This window comes from Arctopsyche grandis, chromosome 9 (genome assembly GCF_051622035.1).
Source record: "Arctopsyche grandis isolate Sample6627 chromosome 9, ASM5162203v2, whole genome shotgun sequence".
NCBI lineage: Eukaryota > Metazoa > Arthropoda > Insecta > Trichoptera > Hydropsychidae > Arctopsyche > Arctopsyche grandis.
Window position 1 is genome coordinate 22,900,214 of NC_135363.1, and position 20,864 is coordinate 22,921,077.

At 38.5% G+C, this 20,864-nt stretch overlaps 1 protein-coding gene across 1 annotated transcript; it reads right to left on the reverse strand.

Moving 5' to 3' along the window:
* Positions 1-371: 371 nt before the first annotated feature.
* On the reverse strand, positions 372-20,328 carry LOC143916384 (uncharacterized). Its single transcript, XM_077437462.1, has 6 exons — positions 20,172-20,328; positions 2,977-3,048; positions 2,791-2,896; positions 2,522-2,664; positions 2,067-2,193; positions 372-1,005 (listed from the first exon to the last, which is right to left on the reverse strand). The coding sequence occupies exons 2-6, from the start codon at positions 3,011-3,013 to the stop codon at positions 783-785; spliced, it is 636 nt and encodes a 211-aa protein (XP_077293588.1). The 5' UTR covers positions 3,014-3,048; positions 20,172-20,328; the 3' UTR covers positions 372-782.
* Positions 20,329-20,864: the final 536 nt, after the last annotated feature.

Below are 20,864 nucleotides of genomic sequence, written 5' to 3' on the forward strand. Positions count from 1 at the left end.
TGTTTTCAAACTAGTCATCAATTAATTCTATGTATTTATTGTCAATTACTACTTATTATAAATTTAGAACTTGGTTTTGTTACATTTTCATCAAGTGATCTACTTTTAAAATAACTTGCTGAAAATCAAGACTATGAGATTATGACGATCAAGTGTGGAACAAGAAGTGAACACAATTCTTCTGTACATATATGTATATATGTATATAATATATAATATATTCCAATTCTTGTATCAATTTTATATTCGATATTCGAATAATTGATTTTACGAATATTTGGGACTCCTAATAATATACCAATATCTTATTTGAAGTATCCTTAGTCCGTATCAAATTAATTGTAAGAGGATTTGTACAAAAATACAAATATTATCATATACTAAATTATTTATTGTGAAAACAATATTCATCTCAAATACATCTTAGTATTATATTACAATTTATGCATTAAGTTTTTGCTCAAGTCTTGACAGTTGTAAAAAGGATTTAAATTATTATTTTTTATTTATGAGTGTAATAAACTCGTCATGTGTATATATTAGCGATGTAAAATTTAAAGTACAATGGTATTTAAATTATTACTAGCGACTATTTTTCATGCTGTGAAATAGAAGCGTTAAAACAAAAATTGAAAAAATATCTACACAATAGCTTTTGCAATATGGAAATTGCAATATAAATACATAAGTTTATAATATCACAGGCAAAATTGAATTTATTGTTAAGATCTTTGTTCGATAATGAAAAAAATAAGAGTGTATATTAGGAAAAAGTGTAACTTTTAGCGGACTAATGCTAGGAACGACATCGTCACAACAGAAACAATCATGCTGTAAGTGGTATGCGATGATTTGCTGGGACATTCTTCCGTATTTATATCTTTGCAATCAACTTTAACAGCATCTTTGCTTATGTTTATAAGGTTTTCAATGATTTTTTCTGCTTCAGGAGTACACTTGTCTTCACAAATATCATCGGTGCATTCATCAAAAGCATGCGTAGCGCTGAAAAAACAAAAAAAGAAGAACATTCAATAAAAGTAAAATATAAAATGTAGCTAAATGGTATTATTTGGCATTTTAATACATTATTCGGGGTAGAAAATATTTCAAAAACGTTATTTTAATGCAAAGTACATACATATGTACATATGTATGTAGTTCTGAATTGAAAAATGTCTAAAAATAATGGGATATTATAATTTATATATCATTCATATTTTAAAACAATAAAATACAAGTTGCATTCAAGTATTACCTACACACATACTATACCTGTTTTTTTGAAAAGTGAAAATAATTATATATTTATTATTAATTAATTTTTAAACGTGTTTATTACGATTATATTTCATCATGGAATTAGCGGACTCCATTGAAATCTCTATCCTCGCAAAATGGTGAAGTTTCAAAGTGATCAGAAGAGTATAAGAAGTTTAGTGAAGCAATTTTTTTTTATTTTATCTTTATTTATACAGGGAGGGCTAACATGTATTATGTATTATTATTATATGCACATTGAGGATACATGTTAGCCCTTCCTGGCCAGAAACATCGTACATTTGATACAAATATTGTACAAAGTACATAAAATAGATATCAATTATTATCCGCAGAGACATCTATGGTAAAATTTGTAAATTTGCCACATTTTAAACAATTCAGCAAAATTCAGTAAACACATGTCAATTAACATCCACATTTGTGGTCAAATTTTTAAATTTGCAGCACTTTATACTCGATATTTTGCGAGAAAATGTGTCAGGTTGCCAATTTGTTGGAGCCGATTTCAATGAAAATCAGATGAATTAGCAAACTCTGATAGGAAACGATCAACCTGAAGTCACAAATCCAAGGTTTGGCCAGCAGAAACCCAGTTCAGAAACTCTGTTCAAAGCATTATATGCTAACCACTAATCTGTTCTGCTGATTTTTTTATGTGACTGTCTCAATAACTCATAACTAATATAAAATTATTGCATCGATAACCACTACTATACAATACCAGATCAATGAGAGCAATCTCTGCCTCTAATTGTGGTCGTCTTTAATAAAGTAATACATACCAACACATGGCAGTCATGATTTCAGCTGGATTTTTAACTGCTTCCATCATGTTCTCCGATAAATCAGTAGTGCATTTTTTCCACTCATCAGAAATTTTTTCAATACTCTCTTTCTCTTTAAGATAATCTAAAACCAGCAATGAAATACATTACAATATGATACTTTTTTATTTCATTTTCACAATGGTGAATGTACATAAACTATTAAGCAAGGATTGTAAATAGGTTTTTGAGCTCTTTTTCCTATTATGCTGTAGATTAACATTAGAATAATATAATACTATGATTACTAACCAAATTAAATTAAATTGTAAAATAGAAAATGATCAGTAGATCAGTAACTATTAAAATAGATATGATGTATTGTGAACATAATTTCGTAATAATAAAAAGCATTTAAAAATCAAAATCAAAACTATTAAGTGTCCACATGTATATTAATTGAATGTCTTTACCTTTTCGATATTTTTCATCGGTACAAATCATCTTTTCGAATTTAAGAGGTTTTTCCATTTTAGCATGCAACTCTTGTAAGTCTTGTGCAGACAGACACTGCTTGCCCCAATTGTCGATACATTCTTGGAATTCTCTGAAGTCCCTGTTTAATAAACAATTTAAAATATGTAAATATAATGACTTTTTGTTTATCATCATTTTAAACTTTTCGATAATAAGATGATATTAACCATACTAATTCAATAATCTGAATTTAAATAATACATACTGGCACTCGTCTTGGATTTCCTTTTCAGAAAATGGCAGACCGTCCGAGTCTAGTTTATCCGAGCATTTAGGTGGAAAATCACAGTTAACCAGGGCATGTGCATATACTGAAAATTAATTTAGTAATATTATTATTTTCGTATTATTTTTACTATTACAATCGTTTAAAAAATGTAGCACGTCATACCGGCAGCCAATAAGACAAGGAAAAATCTTAATAACATCTTGAGTATTGATTTGCTGCACAGCTATGTAATACCTGAATAAGTTTGACACAAGTTAATAAATAATAGATATTATGCTGGTTTAATAATAATACGTATATACATATTTAACAGTAATAATAATTTAAATATTTAATGTACATAATTCATTTGATCTGTTTCATATATAATACATATGTACTGATCATAGATTATACAATATGTACATTTGTATATACAGAAATAATAATAACTTTAAATAAAAGTCACATTTAGTCAAGTTCAAGCGTATAATGATAATACATGTGTATTATTCATATGTATGACATTTTTCAAAAAAAGTATTAGAATTGTAAATAGGTTTTTGAGCTCTTTTTCCTATTATGCTGTACTGAATAATATAATACTATGATTACTAACCAAATTAAATTAAATTGTAAAATAGAAAATGATCAGTAGATCAGTAGCTATTAAAATAGATATAAGATGTATTGTGAACATAATTTCGTAATAATAAAAAGGATTTAAAAATCAAAATCAACAAAACTGTGTACATATGTACATATGTACGTATGTATGTATATCGTATGAGTATAAAAAAAACATTTCGTCTGTGAGTGAAATTTAAACAAAAAATTTCAATCATATTGCATATTGGTTTTGATTGCAATATTGTCTACGGAGTCAAAATAATTGACCTTTTATTGCAATAATCTTGACGTGTTCAATTAGCGCCTATCAGTGTGTTAAATTGAAAACAAAACGAATCTCTATGAGGCTACAAATGCAGGGACGGCCCTAGGTTATTAAGCGCCCCAGGAAAAAACCTAAATTTGCGCCTCCCCCCCTCCCCCCCTTCTATATATGTATGTATGTATATACATTTTTTTTAAATCTTTAGCTTCGTTAAAGATATACCAATTAATTACAGTGAAATCTTTATTTAGTAACTGTAAAATTATTATCTCCATATATTGTTGTAGAACCCGGCATGCGTTGCAATGCGAAAATAACGCGTGCAGTTCCCGTTCCCGTCCCACAGACGTTCAAATATAGGTATAGATATATTTGTTGACGTGGGCCATCTGTGTGTTTGTGGTACAGCCCTGAATGGTCAGTACATTCGAGTGCGAGGTAGGCGTGGCGCGATTATTGTCACACTCGCGGCGTGGTGTGTTGAAGGCGGGAGGATAGTTTTACTTTCGCGTCAGTAAAGTCGTAATTACAAATATTATTATTAAAAGGTTTTTTCCCGTTTTTTTCACAGTAATCTTCCCGGACATGCATACAACAAATCCTGAAAGTTCCATCGTAATCGGTGAAGTGGTTTAGGAGCCTATTCGAGACACACAGACAGACATTCATACATATAGATTTTAAAAATGTGTTAAAAAAAAGTAAATTTGATATGTTGCAATTTTAACCCTTTGACTGCTACAACAAAGATAAATCGTTGTTTTAAAATCGGCGAAGCTTGCGAGAACGATCGTTGTTGTCGTCATTAATTGTCGTATTTCAATACTTTCTGTGAGCCGCCAGAGCATCAGTGGCACGAAACATTTTTTTTATATATGTACGTATTTATATTTATTTTTCAATCAAGCTTTATAAATATTTATCAATTTTTTAAATAAAAGCTCTTCAATTTCGGGTTCATCATCAAAGTCAATTTCGGGTTCATTATCAATGTCAATTTCGGGTTCGTTGTCAAAGTCATATAAGGAGTTATTACTTGGGAATTGATTATTGTCGATAAATTCATTTTCAGAATCAGTAGAGCTGCTAATTTGTCGAGTTCCTCGGCGAGGAGCTATTATTTCGCTTTCGTCACTTTCACTGTCCGTTATCATTTTGCAGAGTTAAAATAAATGGAATAGTAACAAAAGCAATAGAAATCCGCTTTCAATTATATAAGTCACGAGACGTCACGAATTCGTGCAATCAATCAAATGCAACTGAAATGCATACAAAATGTTTATGATACATGTTGATACATGAAACTTCGCATCCTTGTGTGTCTCGCTCACACGTACACAATTAAAACCAAGAAAGAAAGAGAGAAAGACCGCTACCTGTTTCAGAGTATCGCATGTTGTAACAACGACAAATACATCGATGTCTAAAAATAGATTATTGAAAAAAATAATGCGTCGAAAAACAATCGTCAAAACTTATTTAGTGTATATATGTAGGTATCTCTTTCGCACGCACGCATGTAAAAGCAAGACAGAAAGAGAGAGCGCGAGTCCACAACTGCTTCTTTAAAATGTATATAAAGTATTACAAAAATTACGCGCGTTCGGCGAAGTAAGTATGTAAAAAAAAATATTATATTTATTTTTTTATAAAGTAATTACAAATGTTAGCATTTTTCGCTTGGACATTGAAAAACCTCGTAGCAGCCAAAGGGTTAAGCATAAATAAATACTGTTCGGTGATTACTTGTCAAATATAAATCGCTAATAGGACAACCGCTAGCGTGGATCTCCCGTTGCACGAAAATTGGTCAAACGGGAAAGTTGGTCGCAAGAAAACTGCTCGCAAAATTGGTCGCAAATACTTTTTTTTTACGAGATTTTTATTATTATCGACTAGACATATAATTTTCGACTATACAATGACGGAAAGAACTCGTATGTCCGTATCAACGTACGAAGTTCATATGTCTAGTCGATAATAATAAAAATGCGGTAAATGAACTTTGAAGGTTGCAATCCTTACGCACGGCAAAAGTGAAAAAAGATTTCCACCCGAAATTATAATTTTACAACGATAATATGAATTTTTCAATAAAACACAATTTTTTAAAGGAATCCTGCTAAAATTTGAATCGCTTACTTTGTTTTGTATTTTTCTACCGTGCGCAAAGAAATTTATATTACAGCAAAAAAAAATCGGAACAGCCCATGACTGTATCTATGTACATACATATGTATTTGAGAAATATAAGGTAACAAAACAAAATTCGATAATTAAACATACATAGACGTTCACACATACCAGTTATGACCGAATAATTTTCAGCTTGATACGTTCAGGGGTGTGGAAAGAATCGAGATCACAACATTTTTGACTTTTCTAAGAGGAATAAATCCCACTTCCAGTTTATTAAATTTAGTGATTTTTTTTTATTTTCATAACATTGATATAAGAAATATACTTGAATTTTTTTGTGAAGAACATACATGTTTAAGGGGTCGAAAAAAATAATGGAAGACAAATCGAACAAGAGTAAACTGCAACTTCCGGTTGACAGATGACTACCAAATTTTATACACAACTTGGTATTAAGTTTAAAATTCTAGATATGAAATTTCATTTCAATAACCCGAAAGGTTTCTGAGAAAAACATAAAAAACCTCGGTTCTCTAGAGTAAAAGTACTACTTCCGGTTCAGGTAAAAATATTCAAAAAATATTAGGATATAAAATTTATAATTTCTATTACATGTAAAAAAAAATTCAGTCTGATTCGGCTAGTGGTTTGGGAGATAATTTAATTCAAAAACTTAAAAAAAGGCACCTATAAAGGAGGTACCATTTCCGGTCAACTTAAAAATTTGAAAACAATTTACTTCATATCGATAAGAATTAGTTGCTGATGCAATGTTTCAGATCGATAGGACTTATGGTATTCAAAAAATCCCCGAAATACACTGACACACACACACACATTTTTATAGATCATGAAAAAGTGATCAATGATCGATTCTGAGTTCGAATCAGTCAAAATCTCGAGTTCGGATTTTCACATGCTCACAAAACTTCATCTATTGTTACTACGTACATATGTACATACATATAGATAGATAAAGTAAAAACAATTAATTCCTGTATAATATTTAAAAATAACAATAAATTTTCATATGTTGAAGTTTAATCTGATTTTCATTAAGCTAAATCTTTTTCCGTGTGAAAAGGAATGGCTAATCGTCGAAAAAGCTTTTTTATAATCATCATCAGTGCCAATATTATTTTTGGACGATTGTCTTCTGCTCTTCGCATGTGATGTAAGCAACGTTTTCAGAATTGTGTCAGTGTGAAATATGCTAACGAGTGCAGATATCACTGAAAGCAAAACATTCAGTATGAAAAACATTACGATCGTGCTAAACATTTAAACAGCTCGTAAATTATTGCCAATATATGCGAACGAAACGAACATAAAGGTGTTTTTAGTGTTTAATGTGGACACAAAATTTTATAAAATTTATTTCATCCCCTAGATATTCTAATGATTATACATACATACATACATATTACTCATTAGTCGAACTCGGCTATTGCGAGACTCAGAGACCAACAACGTTTCGTTGCAATAGCCACTATGTACTCGTAATATCAGTGATAGATTATACCTATGTACATATGTATACATAGCTACAATTTATTTTTAATCAGTTTTTTTCCCACTGTTAATACTATTTTATATTGAGTTTTTTCTATTGAAACATGTTAATTGGGATACTGTTCTGACCACACTATATTTTGTTTTCGTTTAAAAGGGTTAATTGGAAGTGTGCTGAACTTTAAATCGGTAAAATTGCGAGCAAAAAGCTCGTACTAGTATTTATGTACTCTTATTTACAAGAATCTGAATTGAATTAATAGAGATAATATATTAAATTATCTTTATATGAGAATTAAATAAAATTCCACTTAGAAAAATCATATTTCGACTATTCTTGTGGATTAATAACAAAAATTCGTTTATTTTATCGAGGTAAGCCAGTTATCAATAGAATTTTTGTTATTAATCCACAAGAATAGTCGATATATGATTTTTTAAGTGGAATTTTATTTAATTCTCATATAAAGATAATTTAATATATTATCCCTATTAATTCAATTCAGATTCGTGTAAATACTAGTACGAGCTTTTTGCTCGCAATTTTACCGATTTAAAGTTCAGCACACTTCCAATTAACCCTTTTAAAAGAAAACAAAATATAGTGTGGTCAGAACACATACATACTTTTAATAAATATTAATATAATTTGTATGAATAACAATGGACTTCATACTAAGCATAATATTTATTTATCTAATCTATAATTTGGAAAGAGACTTTGTATGTAAATATCCTTGGTCGTCGTCGTCGTCGTCTTCGTCGTCTTCGTCGTCGTCGTCGTCGTCCGTAGATCGGTGACGTCATCGAACACGTGATTCGATTTTTTTTTTTTTTCGATCCATGGGCGCCGATTTGTTTTTTTCGATTCAATGGATTCACCCCCGCGGGGGCGCAAAGCGAGTAGTTTCATGGGGCCCCGCCAGGGGCGCCACAAGGGGCGCAGCCCCGTGGGGCTCAAAAGGGGGCGCCACAAGGGGCGCAGCCCAGTGGGGCCCCGAAGGGGGCCCGGGGGGCCCAGCCTCATGGGGCGCAGCCCCATGGGGCTCAAAAGGGGGCGCCACAAGGGGCGCAGCCCCGTGGGGCCCCGAAGGGGGCCCGGGGGGCTCAGCCTCATGGGGCGCAAGCCCTAATAGGCATTAACTAAGGGGGGCGAAGCCCTAGACGGCAATTAATCATGGGGGCGCGGAGGGGCGAAGCCCTAAAAGGCAACTGATAATGAGGGCGAAGCCTTAGACGGCATTTAATCATGGGGGCGCGGAGGGGCGAAGCCCTAAAAGGCATTAACTAAGGGGGGCGAAGCCCTAAACGGCAATTAATCTTGGGGGCGCGGGGGGCGAAGCCCTAAAAGGCAACTGATCATGGGGGCGAAGCCTTAGACGGCATTTAATCATGGGGGCGCGGAGGGGCGAAGCCCTAAAAGGCATTAACTAAGGGGGGCGAAGCCCTAAACGGCAATTAATCTTGGGGGCGCGGGGGGCGAAGCCCTAAAAGGCAACTGATCATGGGGGCGAAGCCTTAGACGGCATTTAATCATGGGGGCGCGGAGGGGCGAAGCCCTAAAAGGCATTAACTAAGGGGGGCGAAGCCCTAAACGGCAATTAATCTTGGGGGCGTGGGGGGCGAAGCCCTAAAAGGCAACTGATCATGGGAGCGAAGCCTTAGACGGCATTTAATCATGGGGGCGCGGAGGGGCGAAGCCCTAAAAGGCATTAACTAAGGGGGGCGAAGCCCTAAACGGCAATTAATCTTGGGGGCGCGGGGGGCGAAGCCCTAAAAGGCATTAACTAAGGGGGGCGAAGCCCTAGACGGCATTTAATCATGGGGGTGCGGAGGCTACAAATGCAGGGACGGCCCTAGGTTATTAAGCGCCCCAGGAAAAAACCTAAATTTGCGCCTCCCCCCCTCCCCCCCTTCTATATATGTATGTATGTATATACATTTTTTTTAAATCTTTAGCTTCGTTAAAGATATACCAATTAATTACAGTGAAATCTTTATTTAGTAACTGTAAAATTATTATCTCCATATATTGTTGTAGAACCCGGCATGCGTTGCAATGCGAAAATAACGCGTGCAGTTCCCGTTCCCGTCCCACAGACGTTCAAATATAGGTATAGATATATTTGTTGACGTGGGCCATCTGTGTGTTTGTGGTACAGCCCTGAATGGTCAGTACATTCGAGTGCGAGGTAGGCGTGGCGCGATTATTGTCACACTCGCGGCGTGGTGTGTTGAAGGCGGGAGGATAGTTTTACTTTCGCGTCAGTAAAGTCGTAATTACAAATATTATTATTAAAAGGTTTTTTCCCGTTTTTTTCACAGTAATCTTCCCGGACATGCATACAACAAATCCTGAAAGTTCCATCGTAATCGGTGAAGTGGTTTAGGAGCCTATTCGAGACACACAGACAGACATTCATACATATAGATTTTAAAAATGTGTTAAAAAAAAGTAAATTTGATATGTTGCAATTTTAACCCTTTGACTGCTACAACAAAGATAAATCGTTGTTTTAAAATCGGCGAAGCTTGCGAGAACGATCGTTGTTGTCGTCATTAATTGTCGTATTTCAATACTTTCTGTGAGCCGCCAGAGCATCAGTGGCACGAAACATTTTTTTTATATATGTACGTATTTATATTTATTTTTCAATCAAGCTTTATAAATATTTATCAATTTTTTAAATAAAAGCTCTTCAATTTCGGGTTCATCATCAAAGTCAATTTCGGGTTCATTATCAATGTCAATTTCGGGTTCGTTGTCAAAGTCATATAAGGAGTTATTACTTGGGAATTGATTATTGTCGATAAATTCATTTTCAGAATCAGTAGAGCTGCTAATTTGTCGAGTTCCTCGGCGAGGAGCTATTATTTCGCTTTCGTCACTTTCACTGTCCGTTATCATTTTGCAGAGTTAAAATAAATGGAATAGTAACAAAAGCAATAGAAATCCGCTTTCAATTATATAAGTCACGAGACGTCACGAATTCGTGCAATCAATCAAATGCAACTGAAATGCATACAAAATGTTTATGATACATGTTGATACATGAAACTTCGCATCCTTGTGTGTCTCGCTCACACGTACACAATTAAAACCAAGAAAGAAAGAGAGAAAGACCGCTACCTGTTTCAGAGTATCGCATGTTGTAACAACGACAAATACATCGATGTCTAAAAATAGATTATTGAAAAAAATAATGCGTCGAAAAACAATCGTCAAAACTTATTTAGTGTATATATGTAGGTATCTCTTTCGCACGCACGCATGTAAAAGCAAGACAGAAAGAGAGAGCGCGAGTCCACAACTGCTTCTTTAAAATGTATATAAAGTATTACAAAAATTACGCGCGTTCGGCGAAGTAAGTATGTAAAAAAAAATATTATATTTATTTTTTTATAAAGTAATTACAAATGTTAGCATTTTTCGCTTGGACATTGAAAAACCTCGTAGCAGCCAAAGGGTTAAGCATAAATAAATACTGTTCGGTGATTACTTGTCAAATATAAATCGCTAATAGGACAACCGCTAGCGTGGATCTCCCGTTGCACGAAAATTGGTCAAACGGGAAAGTTGGTCGCAAGAAAACTGCTCGCAAAATTGGTCGCAAATACTTTTTTTTTACGAGATTTTTATTATTATCGACTAGACATATAATTTTCGACTATACAATGACGGAAAGAACTCGTATGTCCGTATCAACGTACGAAGTTCATATGTCTAGTCGATAATAATAAAAATGCGGTAAATGAACTTTGAAGGTTGCAATCCTTACGCACGGCAAAAGTGAAAAAAGATTTCCACCCGAAATTATAATTTTACAACGATAATATGAATTTTTCAATAAAACACAATTTTTTAAAGGAATCCTGCTAAAATTTGAATCGCTTACTTTGTTTTGTATTTTTCTACCGTGCGCAAAGAAATTTATATTACAGCAAAAAAAAATCGGAACAGCCCATGACTGTATCTATGTACATACATATGTATTTGAGAAATATAAGGTAACAAAACAAAATTCGATAATTAAACATACATAGACGTTCACACATACCAGTTATGACCGAATAATTTTCAGCTTGATACGTTCAGGGGTGTGGAAAGAATCGAGATCACAACATTTTTGACTTTTCTAAGAGGAATAAATCCCACTTCCAGTTTATTAAATTTAGTGATTTTTTTTTATTTTCATAACATTGATATAAGAAATATACTTGAATTTTTTTGTGAAGAACATACATGTTTAAGGGGTCGAAAAAAATAATGGAAGACAAATCGAACAAGAGTAAACTGCAACTTCCGGTTGACAGATGACTACCAAATTTTATACACAACTTGGTATTAAGTTTAAAATTCTAGATATGAAATTTCATTTCAATAACCCGAAAGGTTTCTGAGAAAAACATAAAAAACCTCGGTTCTCTAGAGTAAAAGTACTACTTCCGGTTCAGGTAAAAATATTCAAAAAATATTAGGATATAAAATTTATAATTTCTATTACATGTAAAAAAAAATTCAGTCTGATTCGGCTAGTGGTTTGGGAGATAATTTAATTCAAAAACTTAAAAAAAGGCACCTATAAAGGAGGTACCATTTCCGGTCAACTTAAAAATTTGAAAACAATTTACTTCATATCGATAAGAATTAGTTGCTGATGCAATGTTTCAGATCGATAGGACTTATGGTATTCAAAAAATCCCCGAAATACACTGACACACACACACACATTTTTATAGATCATGAAAAAGTGATCAATGATCGATTCTGAGTTCGAATCAGTCAAAATCTCGAGTTCGGATTTTCACATGCTCACAAAACTTCATCTATTGTTACTACGTACATATGTACATACATATAGATAGATAAAGTAAAAACAATTAATTCCTGTATAATATTTAAAAATAACAATAAATTTTCATATGTTGAAGTTTAATCTGATTTTCATTAAGCTAAATCTTTTTCCGTGTGAAAAGGAATGGCTAATCGTCGAAAAAGCTTTTTTATAATCATCATCAGTGCCAATATTATTTTTGGACGATTGTCTTCTGCTCTTCGCATGTGATGTAAGCAACGTTTTCAGAATTGTGTCAGTGTGAAATATGCTAACGAGTGCAGATATCACTGAAAGCAAAACATTCAGTATGAAAAACATTACGATCGTGCTAAACATTTAAACAGCTCGTAAATTATTGCCAATATATGCGAACGAAACGAACATAAAGGTGTTTTTAGTGTTTAATGTGGACACAAAATTTTATAAAATTTATTTCATCCCCTAGATATTCTAATGATTATACATACATACATACATATTACTCATTAGTCGAACTCGGCTATTGCGAGACTCAGAGACCAACAACGTTTCGTTGCAATAGCCACTATGTACTCGTAATATCAGTGATAGATTATACCTATGTACATATGTATACATAGCTACAATTTATTTTTAATCAGTTTTTTTCCCACTGTTAATACTATTTTATATTGAGTTTTTTCTATTGAAACATGTTAATTGGGATACTGTTCTGACCACACTATATTTTGTTTTCGTTTAAAAGGGTTAATTGGAAGTGTGCTGAACTTTAAATCGGTAAAATTGCGAGCAAAAAGCTCGTACTAGTATTTATGTACTCTTATTTACAAGAATCTGAATTGAATTAATAGAGATAATATATTAAATTATCTTTATATGAGAATTAAATAAAATTCCACTTAGAAAAATCATATTTCGACTATTCTTGTGGATTAATAACAAAAATTCGTTTATTTTATCGAGGTAAGCCAGTTATCAATAGAATTTTTGTTATTAATCCACAAGAATAGTCGATATATGATTTTTTAAGTGGAATTTTATTTAATTCTCATATAAAGATAATTTAATATATTATCCCTATTAATTCAATTCAGATTCGTGTAAATACTAGTACGAGCTTTTTGCTCGCAATTTTACCGATTTAAAGTTCAGCACACTTCCAATTAACCCTTTTAAAAGAAAACAAAATATAGTGTGGTCAGAACACATACATACTTTTAATAAATATTAATATAATTTGTATGAATAACAATGGACTTCATACTAAGCATAATATTTATTTATCTAATCTATAATTTGGAAAGAGACTTTGTATGTAAATATCCTTGGTCGTCGTCGTCGTCGTCTTCGTCGTCTTCGTCGTCGTCGTCGTCGTCCGTAGATCGGTGACGTCATCGAACACGTGATTCGATTTTTTTTTTTTTTCGATCCATGGGCGCCGATTTGTTTTTTTCGATTCAATGGATTCACCCCCGCGGGGGCGCAAAGCGAGTAGTTTCATGGGGCCCCGCCAGGGGCGCCACAAGGGGCGCAGCCCCGTGGGGCTCAAAAGGGGGCGCCACAAGGGGCGCAGCCCAGTGGGGCCCCGAAGGGGGCCCGGGGGGCCCAGCCTCATGGGGCGCAGCCCCATGGGGCTCAAAAGGGGGCGCCACAAGGGGCGCAGCCCCGTGGGGCCCCGAAGGGGGCCCGGGGGGCTCAGCCTCATGGGGCGCAAGCCCTAATAGGCATTAACTAAGGGGGGCGAAGCCCTAGACGGCAATTAATCATGGGGGCGCGGAGGGGCGAAGCCCTAAAAGGCAACTGATAATGAGGGCGAAGCCTTAGACGGCATTTAATCATGGGGGCGCGGAGGGGCGAAGCCCTAAAAGGCATTAACTAAGGGGGGCGAAGCCCTAAACGGCAATTAATCTTGGGGGCGCGGGGGGCGAAGCCCTAAAAGGCAACTGATCATGGGGGCGAAGCCTTAGACGGCATTTAATCATGGGGGCGCGGAGGGGCGAAGCCCTAAAAGGCATTAACTAAGGGGGGCGAAGCCCTAAACGGCAATTAATCTTGGGGGCGCGGGGGGCGAAGCCCTAAAAGGCAACTGATCATGGGGGCGAAGCCTTAGACGGCATTTAATCATGGGGGCGCGGAGGGGCGAAGCCCTAAAAGGCATTAACTAAGGGGGGCGAAGCCCTAAACGGCAATTAATCTTGGGGGCGTGGGGGGCGAAGCCCTAAAAGGCAACTGATCATGGGAGCGAAGCCTTAGACGGCATTTAATCATGGGGGCGCGGAGGGGCGAAGCCCTAAAAGGCATTAACTAAGGGGGGCGAAGCCCTAAACGGCAATTAATCTTGGGGGCGCGGGGGGCGAAGCCCTAAAAGGCATTAACTAAGGGGGGCGAAGCCCTAGACGGCATTTAATCATGGGGGTGCGGAGGGGCGAAGCCCTAAAAGGCATTAACTAAGGGGGGCGAAGCCCTAAACGGCAATTGCTCATGGGGCGTGGAGGGGCGAAGCCCTAGAAGGCAAAGGCTCAGGGGGGCGCCGAGGGCGAAGCCCTAGAAGGCAAAAAAAAAGGGTGGCCACAAGGGGCGCAGCCCCGTGAAGCCCCGAAGGGGGCGCGGGGGGCCCAGCCTCATGGGGCGCAGCCCCATGGGGCTCAAAAGGGGGCGCCACAAGGGGCGCAGCCCCGTGGGGCCCCGAAGGGGGCCCGGGGGGCCCAGCCTCATGGGGCGCAGCCCCATGAGGCTCAAAAGGGGGCGCCACAAGGGGCGCAGCCCCGTGGGGCCCCGAAGGGGGCCCGGGGGGCCCAGCCTCATGGGGCGCAGCCCCATGGGGCTCAAAAGGGGGCGCCACAAGGGGCGCAGCCCCGTGGGGCCCCGAAGGGGGCCCGGGGGGCCCAGCCTCATGGGGCGCAGCCCCATGGGGCTCAAAAGGGGGCGCCACAAGGGGCGCAGCCCCGTGGGGCCCCGAAGGGGGCCCGGGGGGCCCAGCCTCATGGGGCGCAGCCCCATGGGGCTCAAAAGGGGGCGCCACAAGGGGCGCAGCCCCGTGAAGCCCCGAAGGGGGCGCGGGGGGCCCAGCCTCATGGGGCGCAGCCCCATGGGGCTCAAAAGGGGGCGCCACAAGGGGCGCAGCCCCGTGGGGCCCCGAAGGGGGCCCGGGGGGCCCAGCCTCATGGGGCGCAAGCCCTAATAGGCATTAACTAAGGGGGGCGAAGCCCTAGACGGCAATTAATCATGGGGGCGCGGAGGGGCGAAGCCCTAAAAGGCAACTGATCATGGGGGCGAAGCCTTAGACGGCATTTAATCATGGGGGCGCGGAGGGGCGAAGCCCTAAAAGGCATTAACTAAGGGGGGCGAAGCCCTAAACGGCAATTAATCTTGGGGGCGCGGGGGGCGAAGCCCTAAAAGGCAACTGATCATGGGGGCGAAGCCTTAGACGGCATTTAATCATGGGGGCGCGGAGGGGCGAAGCCCTAAAAGGCATTAACTAAGGGGGGCGAAGCCCTAAACGGCAATTAATCTTGGGGGCGTGGGGGGCGAAGCCCTAAAAGGCAACTGATCATGGGAGCGAAGCCTTAGACGGCATTAAATCATGGGGGCGCGGAGGGGCGAAGCCCTAAAAGGCATTAACTAAGGGGGGCGAAGCCCTAAACGGCAATTAATCTTGGGGGCGCGGGGGGCGAAGCCCTAAAAGGCATTAACTAAGGGGGGCGAAGCCCTAGACGGCTTTGAATCATGGGGGCGCGGAGGGGCGAAGCCCTAAAAGGCAACTGATCATGGGGGCGAAGCCCTAAACGGCAATTGCTCATGGGGCGTGGAGGGGCGAAGCCCTAGAAGGCAAAGGCTCAGGGGGGTGCCGAGGGCGAAGCCCTAGAAGGCAAAAAAAAAATTTTGATTTTTTTTTTGATTTTTTAAAATTTTTTTTTTGATTTTTTTTTTGATTTTTTTTTGATTTTTTTTTTATTTTTTTTTAAATTTTTTTTTAAATTTTTTTTTTTAATTTTAAATTTTTTTTTTTTTTTTTAATTAAATTAGCTTAGTCATGTTTAAGCGGTTTATATTATAAACACTGAGCGAAGCCGGGTAATACAGCTAGTCTAATCTATAATTTGGAAAGAGACTTTGTATGTATGTAAATATCCTTGGTCGTCGTCGTCGTTTTCGTCGTCGTCGTCGTCGTCGTCCGTAGATCGGTGACGTCATCGAACACGTGATTCGATTTTTTTTTTTTCGATCCATGGGCGCCGATTTGTTTTTTTCGTTTCAATGGATTCACCCCCGCGGGGGCGCAAGGCGAGTAGCTTCATGGGGCCCCGCCAGGGGCGCCACAAGGGGCGCAGCCCCGTGGGGCCCCAGCCTCATGGGGCGCAGCCCCATGGGGCTCAAAAGGGGGCGCCACAAGGGGCGCAGCCCCGTGGGGGCCCGGGGGGCCCAGCCTCATGGGGCGCAGCCCCATGGGGCTCAAAAGGGGGCGCCACGAGGGGCGCAGCCCCGTGGGGCCCCGGGGGGGCCCAGCCTCATCGGGCGCAGCCCCATGGGGCTCAAAAGGGGGCGCCACAAGGGGCGCAGCCCCGTGGGGCCCAGCCTCATGGGGCTCAAAAGGGGGCGCCACAAGGGACGCAGCCCCGTGGGGCCCCGAAGGGGGCCCGGGGGGCCCAGCCTCATGGGGCGCAGCCCCATGGGGCTCAAAAGGGGGCGCCACAAGGGGCGCAGCCCCGTGGGGCCCCGAATGGGGGCCCGGGGGGCCCAGCCTCATGGGGCGCAGCCCCATGGGGCTCAAAAGGGGGCGCCACAAGGGGCGCAGCCCCGTGGGGCCCCGAATGGGGGCCCGGGGGGCCCAGCCTCATGGGGCGCAGCCCCATGGGGCTCAAAAGGGGGCGCCACAAGGGGCGCAGCCCCGTGGGGCCCCGAAGGGGGCCCGGGGGGCCCAGCCTCATGGGGCGCAAGCCCTAATAGGCATTAACTAAGGGGGGCGAAGCCCTAGACGGCAATTAATCATGGAGGCGCGGAGGGGCGAAGCCCTAAAAGGCAACTGATCATGGGGGCGAAGCCTTAGACGGCATTTAATCATGGGGGCGCGGAGGGGGGTGAAGCCCTAAACGGCAATTAATCTTGGGGGCGCGGGGGGCGAAGCCCTAAAAGGCATTAACTAGGGGGGGCGAAGCCCTAGACGGCATTTAATCATGGGGGTGCGGAGGGGCGAAGCCCTAAAAGGCATTAACTAAGGGGGGCGAAGCCCGAAACGGCAATTAATCTTGGGGGCGCGGGGGGCGAAGCCCTAAAAGGCATTAACTAAGGGGGGCGAAGCCCTAAACGGCAATTAATCTTGGGGGCGCGGGGGGCGAAGCCCTAAAAGGCATTAACTAGGGGGGGCGAAGCCCTAGACGGCATTTAATCATGGGGGTGCGGAGGGGCGAAGCCCTAAAAGGCATTAACTAAGGGGGGCGAAGCCCGAAACGGCAATTAATCTTGGGGGCGCGGGGGGCGAAGCCCTAAAAGGCATTAACTAAGGGGGGCGAAGCCCTAGACGGCTTTGAATCATGGGGGCGCGGAGGGGCGAAGCCCTAAAAGGCAACTGATCATGGGGGCGAAGCCCTAAACGGCAATTGCTCATGGGGCGTGGAGGGGCGAAGCCCTAGAAGGCAAAGGCTCAGGGGGGTGCCGAGGGCGAAGCCCTAGAAGGCAAAAAAAAAAATTTGATTTTTTTTTTTGATTTTTTTAAATTTTTTTTTTGATTTTTTTTTTATTTTTTTTTTGATTTTTTTTTTTTTTTTTTTGATTTTTTTTTTTATTTTTTTTTTAAATTTTTAAATTTTTTTTATTTTTTTAATTAAATTAGCTAAGTCATGTTTAAGCGGTTTATATTATAAACACTGAGCGAAGCCGGGTAATACAGCTAGTTTTAGATAAACACGAACTTTTTACACACATAAATATGAATAATTTTATTATTTTTTTAGATTCATATCACTATTCATATTTCTAACGGAGAATAGTAGCTATATTTCTAACGGAAAAAATTGTTTGTATTTTTTTTTTGAAAACCACATTGTTATTTTATTTTATACATACACATGTATACATGTTTACAAATCCGGAAGGCCTAACAGGTAAACCCCAATACTCTTTCCTGGCCATTTACTAACCAATAAACATTCAGGTATGTATGTATGTTTATACACGGTAGCCGTCACTGCATCGAAAGTGACTTGAACGAAAGTCGAAAGATCGAAATTTTTTCGTGATTTTTATGACGATGTGTGAAATAGTCCATTTACCATGCATACATATGAAGAGCGGGTAGTACATACATACATATGTATATAGTACCGTTTACCATGCATACATTATTTTCGATCTTTCGACTATCGTTCAAGTCACTTTCAATGCAGTGACCCAAACCCATGTACATATTGAATTATTCGTTCCTTGTCAACGAGTTGGAATAAAATTTGCAAGCATGATGTTGTCAATGTGTCTGCAATATGCTTAGAAGCACTAGTTTTTTATTACCATTTTTATAAAATAATATTTATGAACGACGGCTAGTGCTTTTTAGGAATTCTCAATGTTTTTTTCTTAAATTGGAATTTTGTATGTTTATATTTGTACTTGTAAGTTTATGTGTTTCTATTTATTTGTAAGTTTATATCCAAATCTATGTAAAATAATAAATAACGAGTGGCTAATAGTCGCTGTCTTTCGTATCGGTCTCCGTGACGAGTCAGAATGTTTAATTACAGAAAACGCAAATATCGGAAGGCAAAGATCAAAAATCGAAAGATCTTAAGTCGAAAGATCAAAAAAAATGGTGCATGGTAAACGGTACATACTCACTTAAGTTGCGCGAGCAGGATACAACAGGAACAAGAGGAACAGGCTTTTCCTCCCGTATTAATGTGCGCGCGCAGAATACGGGAGGAAAAGCATGTTCCTCTTGTTCCTGTTGTATCCTGCTCGCGCAAATTAAGTGAGTATGTACCGTTTACCATCAACCATTTTTTTTTAATCTTTCGACTTAAGATCTTTCGATTTTCGATCTTTGCCTTCCGATATTTGTGTTTTCTGTAATTTAACATTCTGTCTCGTCATGTAGACCCGTATAATTCAAAGTAAGAAAATCATTAATAAAAACTATATGTATATATATATATATATATTTTTTTAACTTCAAAATACTATTAAGAAAAATTTCATGAATACATTAGATATTTTCATACAATATTCTCCGAATTAACATAACTATACGATCATTATATAGATAATTTCATACTAACTTACATGAATTTTACCGCCTAATACTAATTTAATATTCGCTTTTATATACATACATACGTATATATATATATATATATATTTTTTTTTATTACGTGGATAGCCTGTTGGCATACAAGGTAAACCTAATTTGTTTTTGTACACCGACATTTTATTACCAACTAAAAAAAATAAAGCAAAAACTAATATAAAACAACGAATTCCGACCTGCAAATATTTCCCTTTAGACCCCCATGAGCCCCCATCTATGCACATAAAACATATGTACATTCCACAATGCAGAATGTCCCATAATATTCATCATTGAAGTATAATTGTCACCACTATTTTGCATAGTTATCATTTCGTTACTATTATAAAATCCGCGTATAATAAGAACGCGGTCATCAAAAAATACACCAATTTTACGAAATCGTTTATTTTTCGACATCACCGGTATAATAATAAACAAGATTTTTTTCTAAACATGTCGACATCACTGCGAAGTTCACTAGCTCCAATATAAACTTTATCAAATACCCATCCCTATGAAATTTAGAGATGAAACATAGTCCTGTTTATTAATTATTAGATCATACAGATACAAATTTGCAAATTGTAGGATATGACACACGAAGTATACTCCCACGAATTTTAGTTGTTGTTTTCCTCTTTGTAACAACTATACTCCAATAACGAACCAATATGAAACTTTCACTAATGAATGATGCACGTTCTGATATTTTATTTGAAATCTAAACAAAACTTACAAGTTAATTTGCAAGATTAGCGATAACACGTCCTTCTCTGACGATAAGGCGAAAACGACTGAACGATGTCACGTTAGAGTATTATGTATGTATGTATGTATGTATACATACATATGTGTACTCTCAACATTGATGATCATGCACATGTTTGCTGTTCCATGATGATGTTGTTGTTAAAGGCTTATAAAAACATAAACGTAAAGCTTTTGGTGATAAAAACACATATATAAGTACTTAAGTAAAGACTGAGTATATTAAAAAATTCTCATTGAGGCATCATTTACATAGTTTACTGAGTATATTAAATAATTTTCATTGAGGCATCCTTTACATCCTTTCATTGAGGCATCCTTTACTGCCGACGATCAAAATATAACAATATTTTTACGTACAACGTAGTTTAACTGGGTAATAAAGAGCATCATTGTGTTGGCGTAAATTACTCGCATAAAGTCATCACTATATCTTGATATTGTATGCCACTGATGATTAAATGGCGATCCATAATACTGACCTCTTGTTATAAATATGAAACATCTGTATAGAAAAATAAACTTTCTAAAATTAACTTAATATTTTGCTCCCAATAGGCATCTTCAATATACACTGGTATACAACGTTAGGAACTTACAGTATTATACATAAGTTGAACAAAAACCGATTAAATGTATACAGAGAAATATCATAATTGGA